Source organism: Meles meles, chromosome 2, assembly GCF_922984935.1.
Source record: "Meles meles chromosome 2, mMelMel3.1 paternal haplotype, whole genome shotgun sequence".
Lineage (NCBI taxonomy): Eukaryota > Metazoa > Chordata > Mammalia > Carnivora > Mustelidae > Meles > Meles meles.
In genome coordinates, this window is record NC_060067.1 from 151021579 (window position 1) to 151040761 (window position 19183).

At 38.0% G+C, this 19183-nt stretch overlaps 1 protein-coding gene across 1 annotated transcript in view; it reads right to left on the bottom strand.

Moving 5' to 3' along the window:
- USP38 (ubiquitin specific peptidase 38) overlaps positions 1–6638 on the bottom strand; it is a 38614-nt gene extending 31976 nt beyond the window's left edge. The window contains exons 1-2 of the mRNA XM_045994896.1: positions 5270–6638; positions 3526–3661 (exon numbers count right to left, since the gene is read on the bottom strand). Of these exons, the coding sequence (XP_045850852.1) occupies positions 3526–3661; positions 5270–5951 (818 nt within the window). The 5' untranslated portion in view covers positions 5952–6638. The remainder of the gene's footprint in view (positions 1–3525; positions 3662–5269) is intronic.
- Positions 6639–19183: the final 12545 nt, after the last annotated feature.

The window sequence follows — 19183 nt, forward strand, 5'->3', positions numbered from 1 at the left end:
AGGAGATGGTGGGAGTATGATAAAAATAAACACTGCTATCCTGTTGAGTTATATCTGTAATATAAGAATAACTACTTCAGATAGACTATGGGTTACTTCAGATAGATCATACAGGATAAATTAAAAATGCAATACTTTAAAAAAGTGGATCACAGCTTCCCATAGAAACAAATAGGCAAAAATTAACTACCAAATATATTTTAAAAACAAGACAAATTCAGAAGTTGGATACCATGGCTATTTTGAAAAGGTTGAAAAATTAAGATGAGAAGTGCCAACTGCCAAGAAATGGAATTTGCACTTGATTTAGTAATGGGTGGAAGTCACTGCAGTTTGTAATCAGAAGGGAGAATTGAATAGATCAGGAAGACTTAGAGAAGAGAGAGAAGTATAAGTCACTGTTGGCAAAAAGACCAATTAGAAGACTCTGCTGCAATGACTTATGGCATGTAATGAAAAACATTACTTATTATTACCTAGGCAATGAAGGTGACAGACAAACGGATTTCTAATTTCACTTTCAGCTATGAAATATATAATTCTCTGAATCTTCCTATTTTATTTAAGGACAACATAATTTATGATACCTTCATCTCAAAGAGAAAGAAATTTTAGTGCTGTTGAGGTCACACTTATAGTGGAGTGTTACTGCTAAATAGGACATATACAGAATTTCATTATGGAGAGATGGATGAGATAGGAGTCTTTCTTTTTTTTTTTTAAGTAGGCTCCACATCTAGCATGGAGCCTAATGTGGGGCTTGAACACACAACCCTGAGATCAAAACCGTAGCTGAAATCAAGAGTCAGAGGTCAAATGACTAAGCCACCAGCTGCCTTCTTAAGAGTGTTTCTTAAGGGGCGCCTGGGTGGCTCAGTGGTTTAAGCCTCTGCCTTCAGCTCAGGTCATGATTTCAGGGTCCTGGGATCGAGCCCCACATTGGGCTCTCTGCTCAGTGGGGAGCCTGTTTCTCCCTCTTTCTCTGCCTGCCTCTCTGCCTACTTGTGACCTCTCTCTCTGTCAAATAAATAAATAAAATATTAAAAAAAAAAAGAGTGTTTCTTAAAATTAAAAGTAAACAAACAATGAGAACTTTACATAAAGACTTGGAAATCAACCACATATAGAAGAGAATTGATAAAGTGATAAAAATAAAGGGAAAAGGAAAAATAAGAAGAACAATATTCAGAAAATCCTAACATCATGGTGTCACAGGATTTCTATAATTTTAAGGACTATGAATACAAAGATATCAAGATGATGAAAACAAAAATACAGACCACTAAATATGGCAAGGAGATCACCATAAATTGAATGTAGTAGAGATAGAGGACATATAGCAGGAATAATATTTATATAGATCTATGGAAGTTTGAGAGAATGAGCAACAAGAAACTGAAAGTAATAGTTACAGCTAAATTGGTTCAGTTAAATTTAAGAGTGCAAGGGAAAAATAAGGAAAGCTGGAAGAGAAGGGTCTTTTTGAACACTAGACAAAAACGGGGAAAAAGTGGAAAAAAATCCATGTCCTCAAAGTTTGTGTTACAGATAGTGAGATTTGTATACATGTAACTTTTGAATATCCAAAATAAATACTTAAGTTTCTATGTCATGACTACAACTTTATAACAGGTACACAGAAACCATTTTGTTCCAAATCCTTATATTTTATTTAGATGTGCCACATACACACACACAAATGTGTACACTGTAGAAAAAAATTACAAAAAAACTCAGACAGATGTGAAACAAAAATAGGTAGAGGAGAAAAGCTCGATTAGAAAAATAATCACTGAGGGGCACCTGGGAGGTTCAGTTGGTAAGCATCTCCCTTCGGCTTAGGTCATGATCTGGGAGTCCTGGGATGGAGACCCACATTGGCCTCCCTGCTCAGTGAGAAGCCTGCTTCTCCCTCTCCCACTCCCACTGTGTTCCCTCTCTCGCTGCGTCTCTGTGTCAAATAAATAAATAAAAATTTTTTTAAAAAGAGCAGAAGTTGAGGTTTTAAAGAAATAAAGAAACTCAGTAGCTGGAATAAGCCCTATAAATGGGTACCTCTGAAGAAAAAAATCAGTGAGTTGTAAGATAATATTGATGTTCTTCCCCTTCGATCTCCACAGGCTTTGCTCCCTCTTTTATGTCTTTACTTCATCTTCATGTTCTCATTGAGGCCTTCCTAACCCATCTAATTTAAAATTGCAAACCAATCTCTCATACTTTATGTCCTTCCTATCTACTTTTTTTCCAAAAAGTTATCACTATTCAAATACTAAATTATAATTTTAATTATCATATTTAATAAAATCTAAAACAAAATTAATTTTAGGATGCATAATTAGTTGATGTACCACTAAGGCAGGAAAAGTCATGCCAATTAGACTAGAATACCAAGTGACTGTATATTTCCACATTTTAACATCTCTGAAATTAGAATGCATCTTGCAATCAAAGAGATATGTTACTAATTTACTGTCTTCTTCTTCATCTAGAAAGTAAGTCCATGAAGACAGATTTTTTTTTTTTTTTTAAAGATTTTACCTACCCATTTGACAGAGAGAGAGATCACAAGTAGGCAGACAGACGGGCAGAGAGACAGGAGGAAGCAGGCTCCTGCCGAGCAGAGAGCCCCATGCGGGGCCCGATCCCAGGACCCTGAGACCACGACCAGAGCCAAAGGCAGAGGCTTAACCCACTGAGCCACCCAGGCACCCCACAGATTTTTTTTTTATCCATTTGTTCAAAGAGGTTTTGAAACACTGCCTAGCACTCATGGTAAGTTAAGTGTCTATAAATATGGTTTGAATAAATGAACAAATGAATTAATAAAAGCATGAAAATGCTGAGGATAAATATATTAAGTTTATACCTAGAAATATAAGAATAAACTGAAAAACATCAAGAGACATAAACATGACCAGAAAAGCCTAACTACTCACAGAGGAATGACAACTGGATTGACAGCAGACTCCATATCAGCAACAATAAATGCCAGAAGACAATGCAGTATTATTTTCAAAATGCTCAGAAAATGACTATCAAATTAGAATTCTGCATTTTACCAAATCATCTATTTAAGAATAAGGAAGAAAAAACGTATTTTAAACTGACTAAGGTGGAGTGTATTATCCAGAGATTCTGATTGAAAGAGAAAGTAAAAGTATGTACTTGGCTTAAAAAAACAAAAAACAAAAACCCAGGGAAAACAGGTTGCAGGAAACCACAATGAGTAAGTAAATTAGTAAAATATACTGATAATCCAACCAACTCCTTACTGTACAGTAAGTCTACTCATGTGTATATTTTTGGAATTAAAAAAGCTGAACTGAAAATGGACTTTGAATTACTGGGAGACCTGTCAAACCTAGATAGTAAGGTAAATAATTCATTCCAATTAATTTGAAGGATACGTATTTCATTCTATGATTTCTGTTTTAAACATCTAAGTTTTTCATTACCCACAAAATACAATAAAGTATTTCTTCCTCCCACATCTACAACACCATCTACAGTGTCATGAAGAAGTACCTGCAAAGAGCTTGGGTCATACTTGCATCTTTTACATTTGGATCCGTAGTTAGGCTCCTGATGAGAACTGTAATCATCTGAAGAGGAATATGCTGCACAAGGCTTGCCAATGCTACAGAAGGTTCAAATGATGTATCTATTTTTTTAATTAAAAAGAAAAAGGGATATGGCAAGAAGGTTCAAGTGAAGTATTTAGAGAGAAACAACAATTTACAAAAAAAAAAAAAAATGTATATGCAGCAAAGGCGACTCAGGACAAGCTGTTATGCTTGTCCTCATGCATGTCCTCTACCTCATGGGCAGGCTAACAACCAAGGAACGTTAAATTACAGAAATGAGGGATGAAGCGTGAGCAGCAATGATTATTCATTATAGACAGAACTACTGCAGTATAAAAACTACTGTTCACTATCACCATATTCAGCTCATAAGTTACTTTATTCTCCTGCATTAGTTAATATTAAGTCATATTAATATTAAGTTGTGTAAAGTATTCATTTGTAAGTCAGTAATCAGAAAAGAAATTCTAGGTATCATTTAAATTCCCACTTTAGATCTTCCAAAGTAACTTGTAACTATTAATTACAGTAGCCATTGCATTGTTCTAAGGAAGACTTAAAAGAAATCTCTTAAAGAAGTAAAAATTAAGGTGAATTTTGAGGGGACTTTGTTTAAACTATATAATGATTAAGCAAATTCAAGACAAGTTCCTTTACTGCTACTGCTGAAAAAGTTCTGGGGAAATCTAACAGTTCTAGTAACACAAGTAATAAAAGAAAAATAACAATGAAAAAATAAGACAACTCAGATACTGCAAATATATAGTTGATTATTCTTTCCTAAACATATTTAATTCATCAGAATATACGGAGCTTGTTAAAACTCTACTCTTATTTCTGGTTCCCAAGATAAAGAGACCTCCTTCACAAGTTCAATTTCAAATAGCCAAGGAGAATGGTTGTACCAAGTAGAGAGGAAAGGACCACAGTTTTGGGTCTATTGTCTCACAACTTACAGAGCTGAAAGCTCCAAGTCCAAAAAAAGAATGTAAATATAAGGTAAAATTCCTGGTGAGAAAGCATTTTCTTGCCAATTATCACTTGACTCCTTCCCACTTTCTAAGGATATAGTTCATGGGCTGTATACACTGAGCACAAAAACATCTATTTAAGTCCCAGTAGTCTTTCCTTTTCCTCCTTCTACCTATACCCTCTCTCTCATACACTACTGTAGAGAAAAAAAAGTCAATATGCAAAAGCTACATAGTTAACTGTGATAATCCAGTAATAAAACAAACCACACAGCCCATGAATAAAAAAGTGGGAAAATTAAAAAACAGGAGAAAAACTTGTAACGACAAGATGACAGAGTCACAGTACAATAATAATATGGTAAACATTATTATGCTATCATTAGTCACTAATGAATAGAAGCTTTATTTAGTCGCTGTCATCCTCAAAGCATTCCATAACTTCAGCAGAGGCTAGGTAATTAAGCGACTTACTCCGTGCCAAAGGTCTTAGACCTCAATGTTTTCAACATTTAAAATAGGAACACTGCCCCCCCCCCCAAGGTACAAAGGGACACCCTAAATATGGAAGTGGATGAGAATGAAACTTTGGATGAGAGTATTAAGATTTGTTCTCCATTAAGAATGTTTTCAGGGCAGAGAAGCAAACATGGTGTGTGTCTAAGACATACTGAATTTCCAAGGGAGCTTTTTCTGGAATATAATGACACTTACCTGTGGAAGAAATGCTTGCAAAAACTTCCTGCAGGGAAGGCAGGAGTGTGGAGGGCTCGGCCTTCCAGATGTTCTGCAGCAAGTTACTCACTTTTGTAACCTGAGAGACATATTCCCGCAGCTCCTTCTCCTGGGTGGACACACACTGGAAATGGCCTATCGTTCGAACAAGCTGTTGACAGAAGGTGATGGACAATTTTCCCTTGGGGATGCACTGCACGAAGTCAGTCAGGAGGTCGCTCAATCGGGCACACAGCTGCGGCTCCGGCCTCTCACACACCATACGTAACACCTCTACTTGCAGCAGGCTGAAGAGGTCCAGCACCGATGGGCAGCTCATGATCAGCTTCAGGCCGTTGTGAATGTAGTCCAGAATGGCTACGTCCTTCCTGTCCAGCGAGTGGTAGCCCTGCTGAAGGAGGCCCAGCACGAACGTCTTGTTGAAGAAGGACTCGAATTCTGGCCGGTGGTATCGTGCATAGGCCTCCAGCACTTGGTGCCCCACCTGCCGCTGAAAGGGGTCTTGGCCCTCTAGGATGAGCCGGGTGGTCAGGTCAAACATGGCTTCACACTGCGCCTCGTCTAGCCAATGTTCCGCCGATTCCACCACCTTCCGCACAATCACCCGCTTTAGGGGCAGTGGGTGCGAAGAACTCACCAGGCCCTCCAGGATCTTGTCCATTGTCGCCAAACTGCAAGGCCCTGGCCGGGGGATTAGGAGCGGGGAGCGACAGTCCCGACGTGGGGCAGGAGAGTCCCGCGGCGCAGGTGAACTTGGAGCGCCGCAGCAGCAGCGGGAGCGACCACCGCCACCGCAGTCTCAGCAGCCACATTTATCGGGCAGAGGGGCCCATCCAAGCCCGGGCGGGAGGTGGGAAGCCTGGGGAGCGTAAGAACCCGCAGCGCCCGCGGCGGGCCTAGGGAGCCAGAGGCTCGCACTCCGCCGCCGCCCCGGGCCCACGCTCCCTCTCAGCATCAGCGCGGAGCGGTTGGCGAGGACCCCCGGCGGCGGCGGTCACTTAAGGCCCGTGGCTGCCCCCCAATAGGGGGAGGAAGCGCGACTTAGTGTCCCGAGGCAGGTGTGGACGTCCGGGCTCAGCAGGTCTTAAGATGAAACCAGCCCTAGGTTGAGTCAGATGCCGCTGTCACTGAAAGTGCCGGATCAGCCCCGGACAAGATAAGGAGGCGAACCCTCCTTGACCCGGATTCAGAAGTTCCGGCAAACAGGAAGTGAAAGACCTCTCCCTCCGGAAAGGCCCGCCCTCCGGCCCTACAGCCCTCGGGCCCTCCGCCCCCCACCCCCACCTCTCTATCCTCCTCTCCCCCTCCAAACCCTTCCCAACTCGCGGCCACCCTCCAGGCTACGCTCCCGCCCCCTCCCCGCCCCTCCTCGCCTTGCCCCGCCCCGCTCCTTTGCAGCTGCGCAGGAGCGGCCGCCTCCAGTGGAGTCGCACGGCGACGCTGGCGTCATCGGGGATCGTGTGTCGAGTCACAGGCGGTCTTCTGGGAGGTGCGGCCGGGAGCGGACGCTGAGGAAGTGGCCACGATTTTAGTATTCCCACCTTCCGACCTCTGTAGGTTCTGTGCCGGTCAGGTTACTCGTGAAAGCCTGAGGAAGTGCTGTTTGTGTAAAATTTTGTGAAAACGTTTTGGAAACGAGAGAAAAGCATTTGGGGAGTAAGGAAGGAAGAGAACTCAAAACTGTGATTGAGGAGAAATGGTTTAGGTCTTGGCTCCTTCATCGAGAAATGAGCTAAGGCTCCTAAATGTGAGTGCCTTCAGTGTTGTGGTTATTAAAGTAAGAACTGGACTGGCAGTTGCGTGCGTTTAGTGAGGGCCAGTATGGGTAGGGATTAGTTTTGTCAAGCCTCTAAGTATCTTTTTAGTTAGCTTTTGGGTCATATTGAAAAACTAAAAGGTGTCCAAAAAATGGAAGAGTAAGGAAAAGGTGGCAGATGAGAAAGAATGAAAGGTATATATTTGCCTATGTCATGTCGAAAAGTACTTTGAAAATAGAAAACCAGGTGAAAATTTCACAGTGGTTAATACCTAATTTTGTTGCACTTAACGCGTTAGAGTAAATACTGGTTTGCGGATACTGGTTTATCAATTGAAGGCTTGTGGTAACCTTGTGTCAAGCCAGTCTGTTGGCGCTGTTTTTTGAACTGTATTTGCTAATTTTGTGGGGCTCTGTCACATTTTGGTTTTTGTAATATTTCAGACTTTTTAATTACTTGTTAGGGTAATCTGTGAGCAGTGATTGTGATTCACTGGAAGCTCAGATGATGGTTAGCATCTTTTAGCAATACAATATTTTTTAAATTAAGGTATGTAGTTTTTTAGACATAAAGCCATTGCACATTTAATAGACAACAGTATTGTGTAAACGTAGCTTTTAGATGCCCTGGGATACCTCAGAATTCATTTGACTCTTGTGATACTCACTTCATACTACAGTGGTCTGGAACTGAACCTACATTATCTCTGAGGTATGCCTTTATGCGAGCATGCTGACATTGAAGATGGTTTACAATAAACAGCTACAGTTATGCTTATACTTTTTCAAGTTAAAGTCCAAAGATTTGCAATAAGAATATAGCCTTTAATCGGAGGCCTTTAAATGGGAAAGAAAAATAGCATAATTATAGCCCCGTTCAGCTTTAGCTAATATAGTTGTGAAATTAGGCCTCCATAATAATATGGCCTCCAATAATGACAAAACTTAAATGGTTTAAGATAGAATAGAAATAAAATAGAAATATTTTCCAATAGAAAAATGAATAAAGTTGTATGTTTCTCTTTTACCAATTTACAAAATGATTACACCAACATATTTAACATGCCAATTGTGGTAATCATAAGAATAGCAGTTTAGATGAGAAAGGAACCAAGTAGAGTAAACTTTTAGACTGAGTTTGTAGGAAGAAATTGAAGATAAAAGAGAAATAAGGCAGTTGATGAGTCTAAAAGACAACCGTGCTAGAGCCCAGGAATAGCTTTGGAACTTTTCCTTTTCAAATAGAGGGTAAAACTACAGAGGAAAGTTGTACTTTACTGGGAATGATGCCGTATTGGAAGACAAAAATAATATAAAAAGTGAAGCATTAAGAGGAATGAATGGTAGGCCTGTGAATTTGAGGAGTAGCAGAGATTTAGAATTAACCTTAGTTAAGGATTTGCTAGAGAGCCAACTGAAGGTGATTGAAGATTTCTGAATAACAGGAGTGAAGTTATTACTCCAAAATAGGCAGGGAAAAAAAATACTGGTTAGTTAAAAACTTAACAGATCATTAATAACATTTCTTTCTTTCTGTTAATATTCTCTCTTGAGAAATTGAATGTTGTAAAATAAGATGTCTGAGAGAACATAATGCAAGTTGTTCTCGGTCTGCATAACACAAATAACATAGTTTCATACTATCAGGCTTCCAAAAGCACCATGACTCAGTGTTTTTAAAGTACTTCTTGAGTGATAGATGCATGAAATAAAATATTTAGTAGGTTTTTATGCTCAAATAGTCAACGCACGTTTTCCTATATTGCCATTGGTAAAAAAAAAAATGCACACAATATGCTGTTCTGTTGTTTTAAGATTTCATTTGAAAGTGATTTTACATAATTGATTTTATCCCACAACTAAAAGTTATATACAGTACCATGTTCTTGTTCAACATCTTAAAATATTTTCAAAAGTCTGTGGAAAGGTTTTGCTGAAATGTGTTATGCCCCTAATCATTGAATTAATAGGTGCTATTGCTACAGGCTATAAAATTTTGTATAAAATTTTACTCTAAGACTCCAGTTATGAATTAAATGGTTTTTGAAATATCTTAGATCTGAAAGTAGGAGCTGTGATGGGGGTGAATGAGAAAAAGCTCAGAATAGGGAAATATCATTTATTAAACACCCTGTTTTCCTGGGACTCAATATAGTATACTTTATTCTTAGTTTTCAACACAGACTTTGGGAGTAGACATCAGTGGACACATTTTACAGACAAAGTAGTGGAAGCACCAGAGGTTAAATAAATAGCTATTAGTTGAGAAGTGTGTCTGCGTTTATATATTTGTGATAGGCAAAGAGGAAGGACATTTTCAAAGGCAGTGGTTAGAGTTGGCCAACTGCAACACCACTACTATGAGGTTATGAGGTTATTTATATTTCTCTATAGAATCAAAAGCAAACTCATTGTGTAAATTAGAAAGAACTGTGACTAATAAATCATCTTGTGAATAATTACTAGTAATCACTTCATGCAGTTTATGTTCATGTACATTTTTAAATTGTAAAAAGATGGAAAGAAATATGTATGTAAAATAAAAAATATGTAAAGTATGGTGGGATGATATTTTTTATGATTTCAACAATGCACACCAAACAATCTAACAACTTTTATACTTGATCTTAGCCAAAAGGCCGAAGAGCAATTCCCTAACAACTTTCAAAACTGTCAGTGCTTCCTATCTTATTTAGAATAAAATTCAAGTGATTCAAGTACCTACTATTAACTGCAAGACTTTACATGAAATAACTCTTGAGTCTTTTCCTACTATTCTCCTCCTTACAATGTGAGCCACACTGGCCTTCTTATGGTTTCTTCCTCAGGTCATCCTCTTTCAGGTCTTTGGGCTTTTGTACTTACTGAAATTTTCTTCTCTGGCTACTGTAATTTAAGTCTGCTCAGAAGTCATCTCCTCATAGGGTCAGCTCTAGATTATCTACCACTCTATTATGTTACTCTGTTTATTTCTTTATAGTACTTAACCATCTTGTGAAATTAACTTGTTATTTAATTGATTGCAGTCCTTTCCTCTAAAATCTAAGCTCCATGAGGTCAAGAAACCCTAATTTTCTCAGTAACCTCCATATCTAGTAGTTAGAACAGTATCTGGCACAAAGTAAACAGTCCAATAATTTATTGAACAAATGAACTTATTATTTTTAACAAAATGAAGGAATTATTTTAAAAATTCCAAGAAATCAGCAAAATAACTTCAAGTGAGTTATTAAGTGAGTTCAGCAAGTTCTCAGAATATAAGATAATAGACAAAAAATCGATTACACTTTTATATACTAGTAATGAACACATGGAAACCAAAATAAAAAATGTAATACTATTTATAGTCACAGCAAAACAATTTATGTGTAAGTTTTGTAAAACATGGGCAGGACTTACCCTGAAATCGACAAAACACTTATGAAAGAAATAAAAGAAAATATAAATATATGGAGATGTATATTGTGTTCATGGATTGGGAAACTCATAGTAAAGATGCTAATTGTTCCCTAGCCGACATACAGGTTTAACATAATTCCTATTATAATCCCAGCAAGATTTTTTTTTTGAGATACAAGACTATTCGAAAATTTATATGGAAAGGCAAACTGAAATTGTAATAATTTTGAAAGAAGAGTTAAGTGGGTGGAATCAACCCAAATTTAAATTTAATACTTACTATATATTACAGTAATGAACAAAATGTACTGGTAGAGGGATAAATACATAGATCAATATAACAGGTTAGACTACCCAGAAATAGACAGACACAAATATGGTCAACTGAGTTTTGGCAAAAATGCAAAAGCCATTCAATGGAGAAAGGGTAGCTTTTTCAACAAATGGTGCTGCAGAAATTGGATATTTATAGGTAAAGAAAAAACCTTGACCTAAACTTCACACCTTATACAAAAATTAATTCAAAATGGATCATAGATTTAAATGTAAAACATAAAGTCATAATACTTTTAGAAGACATAGGAAAAAATATTTAGGACCTAGGGCTTGGTAAGAGTACTTTGACGTAATACTAAAAGCAATCAATAAATTGGACGTCATCCCCAGTGAAAGACCCTGTTAAGAGAATGAACAAACAAGTTATAGACTGGGAGAAAGAATTTGTAAACCAGATATCTGACAAAGACATATCTAGAATAAAGAACTCAGGGAGTTCAACAATAAAAGGCTTTTGTGTATCTGATGATACTATCAAGAGAGTGAAAAGACTAAACATGAAATGGGAGAAAATATTTGCAATAAATTGGACTTCATCAAAATTAAAAGCTTTTAAAAAAGGATGTAAATATTCATTAATAGATGAGTGGATGAACAAAATAAGTTATATTTACACAATATCCAGCCATAAAAAGGAGTGAAATACTACAACATGGATCAAGTTTGAAAACATTATGCTAAGTGAAATAAGCCAGACATAAAAGAACAAAAATTACATGATTTCATTTAGGTGAGGTACCTAGAAAAGTCAAATTCAGAGAAGTTGAATAGAAGTTACCAGAGGTTAGCGGAAAGGAACTTGGGAGTTACTGCAATAATGGGTACAGAATTTCTGTTTCAGAGGATAAAAGTGTTTAGAATAGGATAGTGGTGATGATTTCACAATATGTACTTAATATTGAACTGTACACATAAAAATGGTTAAAATGATACGTTTTATGTATGTTTTACCATAGTAAAGAGTTTTTAGAAAATGGGCAGTAAAAAAATTAAGCAATCCATAAAAAGCAAAAAAACATGAAGACATTGCACTGAAGAGTATACACAGATGGCAAATAAGCACAGGAAATGATGTTCAATATCAGTAGTCACTAGGGACAAATTAAGACATGAGGTATCATTACACACCTCTTAGAACAGCTCAAGTAAAAAATAGTGTCTATGCTAATGCTGGCAAGGATGCAGAGAAACTGGATCTCTCATACTTGTTGGTAGAATGCAAAATCATTCAGCTACTCTGGGAAATTATTTGGCAGTTTCTTAGAAATTAAATACCCAACTACCATAGACTGGGTTTTTATTCCAGAGATGAGAACTATGTTTGTACAAAAACATACAAATATTCATAGCAGCTTTATTTGTAATAAGCAGTAACTAGAAATAACCATAATGTTTGTCAGTAAATCATTCAGCTACTCTGGGGAATTATTTGGCAGTTTCTTAGAAATTAAATACCCAACTACTATAGACTGGGTTTTTATTCCAGAGATGAGAACTATGTTTGTACAAAAACATACAAATATTCATAGCAGCTTTATTTGTAATGAGCAGTAACTAGAAATAACCATAATGTTTGTCAGTAGGTGAATGACTAATCAACTTGTGCTACATCCATACCATGGAATACTAATCAAAATAGGAACAAACTCTTGATAGACACACCACTTGGATGGGCCTCAAGGACATTACGTTAAGTAAAAAAAGACAATCTCACAGGTTACGTAATGAGATTCCATTTATATAACATTGTCAAAATGAAAAAAATAGGGATGAAGAATGGATTAGTGATTGCCAGAAGTTAGGCATCGTGGGGTTGGGGAAGAGGAAGGGTGGGTATGACTGTAAAGAGATAGCATGAGGATGATTTTTGTGGTGATGAAATAGTTTAGTGTAATAGCATGGGCTCTCCAGAGAAACAGAATGAATAGAAGCAACTGTATGAGATTTATTGTAAGGAATTAGCTCACACAGTTATGGAAACAGAAGTATTGGGATCTAAAGTTGATAAGCTAGAGTTCCAGAAGAGTCAATGCTGTAGTTCTAGTCTGTCTGAAGGCAGGCAGAGAAAATGAATTTTCTCTTATTCTGCCTTTTTCTTCTATTCAGGCCTTTATTGGATTGGATGAGGCTCATCCACATTGGATAGAGCAATTTGCTTTACACAGTCTAGTGAATCATATGTTAATCTCATTCAGAAATGTCTTTACACACACACCGGAGAATACTATTTGACCAAATATCTGGGCATTCTGTGGCTCAGTCAAGGTGACACAAAATTCACAGTTGTCAGTTTGGCACTCACACACATCTCCTTAACCATATTTAATCTTCAAATGAAACAATGACAAGATTGTAATTTTACCAAATATCCTAAAGTACTGTTTTACCTTCCCTACAAGAGGAGGTAAAATTTTTGAATGATACTTTCTCTTCTTCATATCCTATAATTTAAATACCAAATGATATAAAATTAATAATACTTGCACACTATATGTTCCGTGTTACTTAAGGAAATAAGAGGAAAAAAATACTTGCTGCATGTATTTATATATATATATATATATATATATATATACACACATGCACTAAGCGAATACTTCTGTTATGCATATCATGCATAACATGCATATTGCACACACAAACATATAACAAAAATCAGGAAAAAATACTTAGGATAATTATGGTCCTCATTTCTGTAACTGGTCATGTAGTTATAGCTGGTATTTGTAAGAACCTTTTTCTCACTATTCCTTTTGCCTTCAGTGAGCACTTTAGCTGGTTATGGTTCTTTGCCTAGTAGAGTGATTCAAACCTTTATACCTGAAGAGTCTGGTCCATTAGTAGTCCTATTTTGATTGGATTCTTACAGACTGACTTTAATCACTTAGGGAGTATAGTAAGAGATGCCTTAAAGTATCTCTCATATTCTGGGAGTGCCTGGGTGGCTCAGTGGATTAAGCCGCTGCCTTCGGCTCAGGTCATGATCTCAGGGTCTTGGGATCGAGCCCCGCATCGGGCTCTCTGCTCGGCAGGGATTCCTCCTCTCTCTCTCTGCCTACTTGTGATCTCTCTCTCTCTGTCAAATAAATAAATAAAATCTTAAAAAAAAAAAGTATCTCTCATACTCTGGATAGACTACATTCCTTATGTCTAGTGTAGACTAGCAGTCTGATTTCCCCTTGATGGTGAGGTTCAATCAAGCACAAGAACTCTTCTCCATGCCTATTGAATCATTGGTTTGAGTTGTCCAATGTGGTCTAGTGACATTCTCAACTCTTAGTTCATTGGAATCATTCTTGTGTTTCCTGGTGGAAGCATTCCTCCATTTGGATCCAAGACTTCTGAACTAGCAGAGCATAATGTCTCAGTAAGAGGGAACAAAAATTTTGCTAGTAGGTCACCAGGAGTAATAGTGAGTGGTGTCACTCCTACTTCTACCCCTTGGTTTCTGGACCTGTGAATCGTGGCTGTAAGAGAAACAGCAGCATATATCAGATGTTGATTCAGAGAATACACAGACTTCTGGAGAACTTTGCTTTAGCCCTGCAAGTTGTCACCTAGTTGGCACTGTAACTGAGTCGTCAAAATCTTCAAAAGGCTTTTACACTGTTCTGTCAAGCCAGCTGCTTCAGGAAGGGGGTGGGGAACAAGAGAAGACCAGTGAATTCCATGAGTATGGGTCCATTGCTACACTTTGTTTGCTGTGAAGTGAATTCCTTGATCAGACGTAATGCTATGTAGAATACTATGGATGTGGGTAAGGTATTCTTTAAGTTCATGGATGATAGTTTGGGCAGAAGCATTGTATGCAGAGAAGGAAAACCCATATCCAGAGACAATGTCTGTTCCAGTAAGAACAAAATACTGCCCCTTCCATGATGGAAGCAGTCCGGAGTAATCAGTCTGCCACCTGGTAACTGGCTACCACCTCAGGGAATGGTGCCATATCAGGGATTAATGTTATCTTTTTAATCGACAGATTAGACACTCAACAGTGGCCATAGCTAGATCAGTCTTGGTAAGTGGGAATCTATGTGCTAAGCCCATGATAACCTCCATCCTTGTCACCATAGTCATTTGTTCATGAGCCCATTGGACAATGCCAGGGGTGATTGGGGCAAAAGTGATTGGCCACAGTCTGTGAATCAGTATGTAATCATGTCTGGCCATTTCTCCTTCCAAGCAAAGTGGATAATCAGGAGCACTGCTCAAAGTTCTGTACACTGGGAGGGTTTCGCTTTACCACTGCCCTTCAGGGATGTCCCGGAAAAAGGGAATGTAGTGCTCCAGCTGTCCACTTTTGGGTGGTGTCGGCATTTGTCCAAAACCATCTGTACACTAGGCCAGAATCTTCTTCTGTCAACTGATTGGAGGGAATTCCCCATGAGGCCATTGGTGCAGACTGGGAGAGAGAAGGTAGTTTGGCAGGAGTGAGGACCATGAGCATTTGGGCCACTTTTACAGGTAACTTTTGCCTTCAGGGCCTGCTTGAGACTAATCACATACATACCATTTTCACCTGATAATGGAGTACTGCTATGCGTGCCACATTTGTGCCTTGGTGGGTCAGTTAACACCCAGTTCACAATTAGAAACTCAGGTCACAAGGTATCCTGGTGGCTCATGGTTGTACATTTAGTTTCTATGAAGTCCCAGTTGCAGGCCAGGAGCTGTTTTTCAGAGTAAATATCTAAAGAAGATGGCAGAATTTTGCTTTAAAATCCTAGGGGCTTGTGTTGTTCACTTCTAGGGAATTACAAAAGGCTCCGAATAGTATCTCTATCTGCTAAGCCTTTCAGGCTCACTGGATGTGTGGATTATAGAGCCTTCTGTTCTACACCCCATTCAAAACTAAAACCTTTTCAGGTCACTCAGTAAATGGGGTAGATTAAAATGCCCAAATGAGAAGAGAGACTGTGGACTCTGAGAAATAAACTGAAGGTTTTAAAGGGGAGGGTGGAGGGGGTTGGGCGAGCCTGGTGGTGGGTGTATTAAGGAGGTCACGTATTGCATGGAGTACTGGGTGTGGTGCATAAACAGAGAATTTTGGAACACACACACACACAAAATTAAAATTAATTAATTTTTTTAAAAACCCTCCCAAATGAAGAATATGTTGCCTTCCAAATCCAAAGGCCCATCAAGGGTTCTGCCTAATTTTTGATTGCACAATCAATTTATTTATTTGTTTCCTCCAGCCATGTTACCTGTGCAGGTGCAAATATGGAGTAGGCAGAGAGCTGGACATAAACATGGTTGTGGTTTAGCCAAATACAAAGAGATAAGAGAAGGGAAGGAGAGTTAAGGTTATATGTGGTATATGCAAGGAAGTGATTATGATTGACCATGCAATTTAAGGTGGATAGAATCAATGAATTGTAGATTTTTGTAGGGTCAGAGACTTGTTGGAATTCTTCAAATGTAGGTAGTTAAGCTAGAAAGATAGGAGATGGTGGTCAGAATGTGGGATGCCTCAAGTTGAGCTGATTGAGAAGCTGTAGCTATTAGGGATGACAAAGGTGGAGGTATGGTCATGTGAGTAACTGGAGTCAGGTGGAGGATAATAGTGGAAGAGAGACGGTCAAGGCACTGAATGACAATGCATTGGGTGGATCATCTATGTGGGCATAGAAGTCAACTGAAATTTATGACAGGAATAGAGTCTGAGACAGTATTGGGGAGTTAGGAACTAAAATCTTCAAGGAATAGGGGAGAAGAAGACAAGATGGTTCCAGCACTGCAGCAAGGAAATGAGAATTAATGCTGTAGTTTGATGTCATGAAATTTAAATGGAACATGTTTATGGAGGAGAGAAGAAGAATGGTGTGGGAGGAGCAACAAAAAATGAGAATGTCATCTCTACCTCCAGCCCTTCTAGTCGTAGAGTTAGGACTTGGAGCTGCAGAGAAAAGGGCAGAAGGCTTGAGCAGGTTTTAAAGCAAAAAGTGAAGAGAATGTTCCAAGAAGGCCATTCTGCTGATGACTGAGTCTCAAAAGGCCCAGATATTATTTCTGGTTTTGGACAGGGATAAGAAATAGGGCCAAAAAAGGGGATATTCAGAGCCTTATGGGAATTAGAGTCTTGAAGATAAGCGTTTACTCAGGCTATTTTTGTGACAACTGAAATCAACATGCATAAAAGGCATTGTGAAATTCATCTTGATGAAAGTCTTTGATAAAAGCTTTAAGTTCAGAATTGAAGCTGTAATGAACAAATGTTCCCCTTTAGTGCCTATTCAAGGACAAACTTGGGCTCAGATTACTCATGAGTGAAATACCTGTTGGCAAAATGTCTGCCTCTGAAGGGTACAGGGTGGTATATGAGGTTATGAAGGAATCTGAAGACCTTGAAAAGATAATCAAGGCTTATTATTGATTGCCTTCAATTTACATCATATGGCAGTTATCGCTGCTATATCAAAGACTTTCATTATCATAAGGGGATTTTTCTCAAAAGCTAAGCAATAATTTTTTCCCTCTCACCTGAGAAGAGTTTATATAATAGTAGCATCTTGTTGATTTGTGGACATTTGACCTGTTGTTACATTCAAACAAAATTTTAAACTTGAAATTTAATTTTTAAAAGTCACCAAAGATTAAAGCAGTCAGAACTGGCTGAATATGAATTCAGAATAAAGAAACAGTAGGGGAACTCCAAATATGGCCCTAAAAAATGGGCAGAAATGTTTATAGGTACATAAAAAACTGTTACGGCTCTCCCTCTGCTGCCTAGAATCATCCACAAATAATACAAATAAAAACAGTGGGTGAGAATATTCTTGTTTTGGTCAACGCAGTTATTTTCCCTAAGACTAGACCTGTGTGTCTCCTCTTCACTTATTTTTATCAGGAAGTCAGAACTACCATTGCTACTGTTAAATGTTGAGAGAGGAGCAATTTGCTGGTTGGGGACAACTGAGGTATTGCCTTGCTCAGAGAAGGAGATGTAACAACAGGATGGTGTTAATAGGAATGAAGTGGAGAGCAAGAAAGCAGGGAGCTATGCAGTGGTGGTAGTTTTATTTATTTTGTGATTGGGGTCTTTGCATAATCTGAAAATTAATGTTTGCTAAGACAAGGAGAGGGTTGGAATGGATAATTGTGCAATGCTCGTGTACAGGTTTTGAAGATTTATATGGAAAACAGTACTGAGAAATTTTTCATGTACTGTTTAGGTAATTTTTTAAGTTTCTGTCATGACAGTTAGTGTGTAAGATGCACTTGGCACACCAAATTGGAGAATAAAGCCAGCGTCTGTCAATAGGTACCTTGTGGTTTTGTTATAAAAGTAAATTAAATAAAATATGCAAGGTACATAGCTTGGCTGAGGTTGAATTTTCTTTCTAAAGAATTTTCTGAGAAATTAGCCTATTCATTTTTTTAATGTGTTACAGAAATAATGACTTCTGGTTGCAACAAACTTCTCTAATATTTAGATAAGATCTTTAATGTTGTACTATAAAATATTCTCAGAGCAATCTGTATCTTTCTTTAGCACTCATCACGATTATAATTATTTTTTCTGTAATTCTTGAATGTCTTTTTTTCTACACTGGGAGCTAAGTTCCATAAGAACAGGGATCATATTTATCTTGATTCCTGTTTCTAACCCAGCACCCAGCACAATATCTCCCAGGACTCAGCATTCAATAATATTAAATAATTAATCTTGGTTTTAGGGGCACCTGGGTGGCTCAGTGGGTTAAGCCTCTGCCTTCGGCTCAGGTCATGATCTCAGGGTCCTGGGATCCAGCCCCACATCGGGCTCTCTGCTCAGTAGGGAGCCTGCCCCTCCCTCTCTCTCTCTCTCTGCCTCTGACTACTTGTGATCTCTGTCTGTCAAAAAAATAAATAAAATCTTAAAAAAAATTAATCTTGGTTTTAGTTAAGGTGTTTTTGGTGATATGCTCATTTGGCAAAAATAAATATTTTTAAAGAGAGATTTGACAGGAAATAAGTTCTTCAGTGGTATTATGTCTCTTTAGGAATTCTGTATCTTAGCTTCCTTTGCTGTGTGTGCTGCTATAACACACGTGTGTGTGTATATATATACATACATATGTATATATACACATATATATGTGTGTGTGTGTGTGTATGTTTTCTTAAGATAATGTGGACATTGCCAGTCTTTAGGTTGTTAAATATTTTTAATAATGTTTTAATGCCTAAATATTTTTAATAATGTTTTAATGCCTTATTTCTGAGGCCTTGTACATACTTTTTCACCAGCTAGCTTAGATTTCTTAGATAAAACAAGATGTGATAGTCTGTTACAGGTTCTAATGTAGAAAAAAAATTTGTATTTTAAGAAGGTGGTACTCGAGGCAGATTTAGCTATAAAGCACTTTCATGTGAAGAACAATCCAGAGGGTTTATTTGAACCCTCTCAAACTCTAAGT